This window comes from Montipora foliosa, chromosome 13 (genome assembly GCF_036669935.1).
Source record: "Montipora foliosa isolate CH-2021 chromosome 13, ASM3666993v2, whole genome shotgun sequence".
Lineage (NCBI taxonomy): Eukaryota > Metazoa > Cnidaria > Anthozoa > Scleractinia > Acroporidae > Montipora > Montipora foliosa.
This window is the reverse complement of record NC_090881.1, coordinates 24559904-24567403: the sequence shown is the minus strand read 5'-3', so window position 1 is coordinate 24567403 and position 7500 is coordinate 24559904. Positions and strand designations below refer to the sequence as shown.

Sequence of the window (7500 nt, the reverse complement as noted above, 5' to 3'; positions counted from 1 at the left end):
CTAAGACACTGACATTTGAAACTTCCTGATAGGAACCATATTCTAAACAAGGATAAGATTATTGCTCTCCTTATCGCCTTTATCAAAGGTTGCAGAAGCTAACCAAAAGAGAAAAATTGCACACTGCAACATCTCAAAATTACATAGATAAAATGTTGCCCCCTTTGAACCAAAAACAACAAATTCAAACAGATATTGAAACTCTACTTCAATTTCACAACGTGACTGGGAGTTCCCTGCCAAAGCACAAACTGGATGACAGCAAAAAAACAGCCTGGGATTTACACGCTATTTTCAGTGATTACCAGCAAACCTACCAAATGTGAAGCCCAATCATTGCACAATTTTCCTTGTCAAGGAATAATAATTACAATCATTGTACTTTTTGATACAGAAATTATAATGTCTGAGTTGATCAACACAATGGGCTTTAACAACATCAATCAGCAAGCTGCTTCATTCGAATGATGACATGGCATAAAGCCACTAAAAAAACGAAATATTTTCTTTCTTGGCGGTTCCAGTAAAGTTGCTTTGAAAAGACACTCAAGGCGCAAATTAAATATCAACAACCATATTACGTTTCTTAGAAGACACGCACATGCTCCGCCAAACAACGACCACAAAGACTTGTTTTTTTATCGCTTTAGGTTATATCTTGTAGACGACTTGTCGATAAACTAAAATTTCGATTTATACTTGCATCTAAATTCCCTTTGTTGAAGAAAATTGAAATTGAATCATGATTACTAAACAGCTGGATTGAAAACTTGTCAACATACAATTCACTTGCACAAATGTACAGACGAAGTGAGTAGAGTTTCCAGTTGACTCAGTGCAGCAGGCGTTCGCATCTCTTTTAAAGAGCCACAAAATGTTAAGAGAGAACCTATTAGCAAGTCTGTTATTTAAATTTAACTTTAAGATGATCACTTATACTCAACAGCTCAAATTTCGTACAGGGAATATCTTAAGCAAGTTTATAGATTGTGGTTTTTCTCTTCATGAAGGCCTTCGCATGAGAGCTTACACAGCGAATATGATCAGTAAAAACAGTTTGTTTGATACGTAAGTTAGTGTAATTTAGGGACTGTAAGGTTCTAAGATTTAACCTTCTACATATTAATAAAAAATAATTCAAGATAGGCAAAACCGACTGCAGATGAAATCTCCTTTGCAATCCCGACGCACTTAGAGTTTCCGTCGCCACAAATAAATACGTAATCCTCATTTTGTAAGCCAAGCACGTTTTCATTCTTTCTCTTAAAAAATACCGCACAAGTAAATTAGGAATCGAGTCTATTCTACCGATTCTGGAGCAAAATCAGGTTAAATGACTTCATTTTTCCGTCGACATACTTTCAGTGTACGCACTGACAAAGTTAAAAATGGCGGTTCTACAAAGATCACTGGCGGTCAAAGAAGTTAACGTGAAATAAACCCAAAACTAAATCTTAAGAAATCATTAAGGAAAATTGCACTGAAAACCGTAAAAAGCTTGACAAACAGCGAACACAAAAGCTGAACACAAATAACAAGTACTGTTGTCAGAATGTCTACGAAATGCGAGTCACTTGTGTCAGTTGTTCATGTTCATTGTTGATTGGATACATACCCAAAAATAACGTCTTTATCTAAGATGGCGCTTCAGTCCTCCTCTACAGATGACATAAGCTTGAAAACTGTTTTATAATTCACCAAACGCGCGTGAGAAATTTATGACCTCTCGAGAACTTCACAACGCAAACTGCCCATGTGAAATTTCATCCCACTTTTCTCGGCGACTCATGACACATGTCAATCATTTAGGAAATAAAGCTCTTTTGTTTTTTGGGTACGTTATTATTAAGACAATAGATATTAAACTTTGTCAAATCAATGTGTTTATCCTTTTGCTTGACTTCTTCACAACCTTTTAAAACCGATTTTGAAATTGAGAATTTCAAGTATTTTGGGTAAGCGTATGGTAAATAGCCAAAAATTAGCTTACCTTCTTTGAAATTTCCCGCTAAAAAAGGGCAATTTCGGTTGAAAAATCTTGATGAAATCTGCAGCGATTTTTATTTGAAGATAGGTACAATCTGTTTTCTTTCGATACCACCTCGAAATGCTTTTTCTTGGACTGAGAAAAACTTGGTAATGTTTCTTATACCGCAAATATGGGCGTGGCCAAAAAAAATTCGAAAGGAACTTGCTGCATTTTTCGTGTCTCCGCCAAAAATTTGCAAGGGGTTTTGTTTCATTAATACATAATCATTTTTCCTCGTTAAAGACTTCCTGACTATTTGAAAAACCCAAAGATAACAAGCTCTAGCCCCCTCCCCGTTTTAGCCAACGGGACTAAAATATTAACACTTTAAGGACATCTATTGCCCTATCGCCCTTCGAGACCGTAAAAATATTCTTTTTTCATATGGGGGCTGACCGCAGATCTTTTGTTTACCCATAAGCCAATAAATCAAAACCACTAAAATTCTACCCGCGCCTCTTTTGCGTGGTCCTTGGCGAAAAGTTGATGAGATCGGGGCCTTGTCTAGACCGGAAATTGGAAAAAAAACATGAGATAACGCGGTACTTTTAATTACAACTGATTATTTTAAATCTCAGATACATACACACACACATACAAAAACAACTTTCCTTCCTTTTGGTTTACCCTTTTCCTCAGCTTTCATGAGAACTGATAACAAATAATAATCGATAATAATTGCTTCCATTTGGCACGGAAATACATGCACGGGAAAATAGCGGTATATTATACTCCATGGGAGAAGATTTTTAACTCACTGGTATTTCGCCTTTCACTTCCGACAGCATCTTTTCTCCTTTTTTGTGTGGCGCCTGGTAACTGTTACACGGGTCACGTGTCCATGATGCTCTGCGGGTTCAACGGAAGTGTCGACGCTGACGACAAGACCAGCAAAAGAAAAAGAGATGTCTGCTCAAAAGCAAATTTTATGCTAATCTTATGTTTTCCATCGATTGGTGAAGTGGTCACTAACAACATTCTTTGGGTTATGGTTTACATTATCTTCATTTCTCTAGTTTTCTTTCCTGCCTCTAGAGGTTTGTTAGTCTTAAATGCGGGCTCAAAGAATTACCTCGTTTACAAAAATGCCTCCCTGGGAAATCAAGTCCTAGGGATTGTATCCAGGAACCGAGAGGAGGTCTGGTTATACGAGTTTTCGTGGAAAGACAAGCTTAAGGTAACCATGAGCTTATCAGCGTTTCGTCGATTGCAGTCTTCCGACACCGTCCAAGTTCTCAATATAAACTGACTTAGTACGTCCTTTTACTGTAATAGCCTTATGCAGTGAGAGTTGGTGTTCAAAGTGATTCAGCACATCAAATTTATCCATTGTTATTTGTGGCGCGTTTACAGCGTGGATTGACGTCCTGGACAATACCAGAAGAAAAGTAAGTGAAGATCAAAGATACTGTCAGTGACCAGAGACTTTCCATTTTGTGACTGGGTAGTACCACTGGTGTTGAGTGCATGTAGTGAGTGTGTGGAGTGTCTAGACATAAGTAAAAACTTAACAAATAAATTTCATGTTGGCGTGCATCTGTTGGGTGTTCAGTATTAGATCTCAGATGACATCAAAATAATAATAATAATACATGACCTGCTAAACGCCCTTACTCGCAATCCGAGACTGAATTGCTAAGGGCACAGCTCAATGAGATCGTACCGAAGGATCTGTGCCGCCAGCTAGGCGCTCAGCCCCTGAACACAACCCATGTATGACCTCGGAGCACAACACCACGGCCAGATGGAATAGGCTGGGAGTCAATGTTGCTGAGGAGAGAAAACCAGAATACCCGGAGAAAAACCCTCAGAGTCGAGATTGACTGAAACTTAGCCCACATACGATCTTGGGGCCAAGAGTTGAACCCAGGTTGCAGAGCTGGAAGGCATTGTTGTTGATGTGGTTTTGCCTTGTGTGTCACTGATGTCATTGATACCACATTTTGACGTCTTCTGTGATCTATTACTGAACAGACGCACAGCAGCGTGGAATCTACTGTTTTTGTATTATAAAATAAAGAATTGATATTTCTTGATGATTACATCAGCTACATGTATTTGTCTGTCCTCTGTTGGATAATAGGTGAGAATCAATCAAAATGTGTGCACTATTGAGCTTATTATATGATAATGGACAATGACTCCTGATTCATACTAAGAATAAAAGGGATTTAAGATTCAATGGCAAGGGGGAGACCATATGCATAAGTACATTACTGTTACTGTTATTCTGTTTGTAATGGTCCCAGTCTGTATAAGAACATTCTAGTGGAGGATGCACCAGTGCGGTACACGAAATGGTTACCTTCAGTGTATTTGCTGCCAGTTGTGCTCTAGGCCCTTCCACCATCTAGGCACCAGCACCCAAGCTCATCTTATCGATGAGTTAAATGGCTGTTGGCATGCTTGGAAGAACCATGATTTTTATCTGTTCTAGGTATAATTACCACACAGCCAGCCGCACCCTTTGTCCCTTTCTGCACAGCTATGTCAAAATCAATGGCTCTGGTACTGATTCATTTTCTGTTGATGTTTCTACCTCATCACCACAACCTGTCAATTATACTCTTAAAGCAGAGTTTGTTCACAATTTTGAGATCAGGTGGGTTATCTTTATAGATGTAGTGGTTGGACAGTTGATAATAACTTTTTTCCACTATCCCTGCCCATCCAGGGTAATCTGTTTCTGATTAGAATGATATGGTAGAGCGGGGGAAAGAAGCAATCTGTTTTGGACCATCATGAATTAATTTTATCCCGGAATAGGTGTAGTCCTCTCATCAGGTGTAATGCATGTGCAAACCCTGAATTGAGTTTAAATTCACTATTTCATGTCTCTGTTCCTTATGTTTGTGTGCTAACTACTAGTTATGATCAAACATTGACTCCAGTTGGTGTTAATGGGGGAGCACTGCCTTGCGTTAGGCTAGCCTGTGCCACTTCCAGCAATTGTGTGACAAAGGAACCTCGCTTATCTCCCCAACACTACAAGCTGAATGCAAAACAGCATGTGCTGGATCAGACAAGAGTATCGGTTAGCAGGCGATATTCAAAAGGCAATGCAGCCAACAAGCTTGGGGGAAGTCGCTGTGCAGACTTAACCGCACCACACAGGAGTGTCCCTAGTTTATTGACAGACAACGAGGCCCAATCTCGACTCCAAAGGGAGGGAGGGAGGGAGGAAGAGAAAAAACCAAAGCGTAACTACACTAATATATTGAGAGCTAACTGCACTGAACAACAGAACATAAGTGATCTCTAAATAGTTTTCATATGCTTTTATAGCTAGACAAATGTCAGAGGAGCTGTACTACGAGAGAACTTAGTGTTACACGTGCCAACTCTTAGCCATTAGAGCTTTGAAAAAAGCGCCAATGCCGTGGATCGTACTAGCCTGCTAGCGACAACAAAGCTGCAAAGTTCGAAGCAAGAATACACTAAATCCTTAGTGTTTGCTGACCTTGGCAACTAGACGGCACAAACGCTACATTGAAAACAGAGCCACCATGAAAGGGTTACAGTTACAATGTAGTATTAACTACATTTTACTTGCGTGACAGTAAAATTGCCTTTGTCATTTTGAGCACATTTTGTACCATAAACAATCCAAATTTTAGGAATGGGTCTTATCATTCTATAGACTGTTAGCAGTCCCTTCTAAGTCAGTTGGGCCACCAGCTTTAGTCACACAAGCGAGCTAAAGAGCCTATGGGAGAATGGGGAAATCGCTCTCTCTCTCCCCACTCTCCCCTCTCTCCCCTCTGCTCTTCGGCTCGCTTGTGTTTCCAAAGTGAGTGGCTTGACTGACTTGAGGTGGACTAACTTGGCCCCACTGAGAAGATTATGCCAGCTGCCATGCCCACATTGAACACTCACTTGGAATGGCAACATGTGCCTAGGCCCCTTATTGTGTTTTTTTCATATTGCTGAGTTCAATCTGAGCTTGCAAGTACATTCTCTGCCTGAGTGGTGCACCAAAATGTGTTCTTTTATTCTCTTCCAAGAAAAATAATACTGACTCGACATTTAACTTGCATTTTACAGGTTCAATGAGCGTTTACCTGTGACAGTAGATCCAGCACAACCAGTGGTATGATCCTTACTTTTTAGAAGAAAACTAAAACGTCCTTGATATTTTTCACTCTCACCCAGTCAGAAGCTGTTTCCAAGGGGTCCATCTGCTAATTCTACGGTATTTGCGATTTCCCATACAAATGCAATGGTACCTACATGTGTATGGAAGAAATGAATCTAGTAATACATGTAGTTCAGAAAAAAAATAAATGTAATAACTTCTTTTAACTCTTTGACTCCCAAGAGTGCCACTTATAGATTTTACTCAGTCTAACGCCAGACCATTTTACTCGTCAATGGGGAACCCCACTGGGGTGAAAGGGTTAAGGGCTTTTACCTGTTTTGGTGGGCTATTTTTTTATATCACACTTAATTGCATTCAGTGAAGTTATACTATTATTTTGTTTATTATACAGTATTTCTTGTGGAAGTTTCCAGATGACAGAGATACTGTCATGGTTAAGGCTGAGTCTGAAGATTCTGTGTGTGCGATTCTTTCAATTCAAGCAATGCAGGTACAGCTCTGTCAATTCCAAGTTTAATTATTAATGATTTATAGAGTGTCTGACCAAAAACGTTCATTTAACCTCTCATCTCGTGAATTAATAGTTTAATTATTAAAGAGCAGTTTTGTATTTAAAATAACCAATTTGTTCAAATCACATAAGCATTTGAAGGAGTATACATTACTATGTATAGTTTTTTATCAAAGTTTCTAGTTTTCTAATAATTCGCTCACTGAATCTTGGTTGTCAGCTCACATACTGTGAAGGTAAAGTCACTCCCTCTGTCAGTGCTCCGTTGTACAGGTATTTAAAGCTATAGCTACACAGGTCAGAGGAAATTCGAAACAGACGAAGTCACCGAGGATCGAACTGAGGAACTGAGCTACATACTGAACTACAATGTCATACAGAGCTGTATGATCCCATGTGATCACAAGTGAAATTTACAAATACCCAAATGTTCAGATTTTATTCATATTAAAAAGAAAATAGTAATAATAATTATTATTCCATCCACCCCTGTTTGATATGACTATTAACATACATGTACAACTTGGTGCTATTTGCCTTGTTGTCTTTTTATTAACTTGTAAAATAATGTTATGTTTAACAATTTTCTATTCTTTCAGTGCCCAGTTTATTACTCAGCAAGAAATGTAGAATTCACTGGCTTCTTTCAATCAATGACCACCAAAGCAGCCATAACAATAGAGGTACTAAAATTAATATACTAATTACTTGACTTATTGATATGGCTGTATTAATTAACCCTTTGATGTCCAAACCGGCCTAAACCGGTCACACTTAGTATTTCACTCTGTCTAATGCCAGACAATTTTACTCGTCGATGGGGAACCCCTGGGAGTCAATTGGTTAACTAACCCTTAAATA

At 38.9% G+C, this 7500-nt stretch overlaps 2 protein-coding genes across 2 annotated transcripts in view; one reads left to right on the top strand and one right to left on the bottom strand.

Moving 5' to 3' along the window:
- LOC137983899 (roundabout homolog 1-like) overlaps positions 1 to 1776 on the bottom strand; it is a 49091-nt gene extending 47315 nt beyond the window's left edge. Inside the window, exon 1 of the mRNA XM_068831057.1 lies at positions 1616 to 1776. The gene's annotated coding sequence lies outside the window, so the exon portion shown is untranslated. The remainder of the gene's footprint in view (positions 1 to 1615) is intronic.
- Positions 1777 to 2905: 1129 nt separating this feature from the next.
- LOC137983270 (SID1 transmembrane family member 1-like) overlaps positions 2906 to 7500 on the top strand; it is a 29076-nt gene continuing 24481 nt past the window's right edge. The window contains exons 1-6 of the mRNA XM_068830466.1: positions 2906 to 3206; positions 3305 to 3417; positions 4467 to 4631; positions 6074 to 6119; positions 6520 to 6618; positions 7239 to 7322. Of these exons, the coding sequence (XP_068686567.1) occupies positions 2958 to 3206; positions 3305 to 3417; positions 4467 to 4631; positions 6074 to 6119; positions 6520 to 6618; positions 7239 to 7322 (756 nt within the window). The 5' untranslated portion in view covers positions 2906 to 2957. The remainder of the gene's footprint in view (positions 3207 to 3304; positions 3418 to 4466; positions 4632 to 6073; positions 6120 to 6519; positions 6619 to 7238; positions 7323 to 7500) is intronic.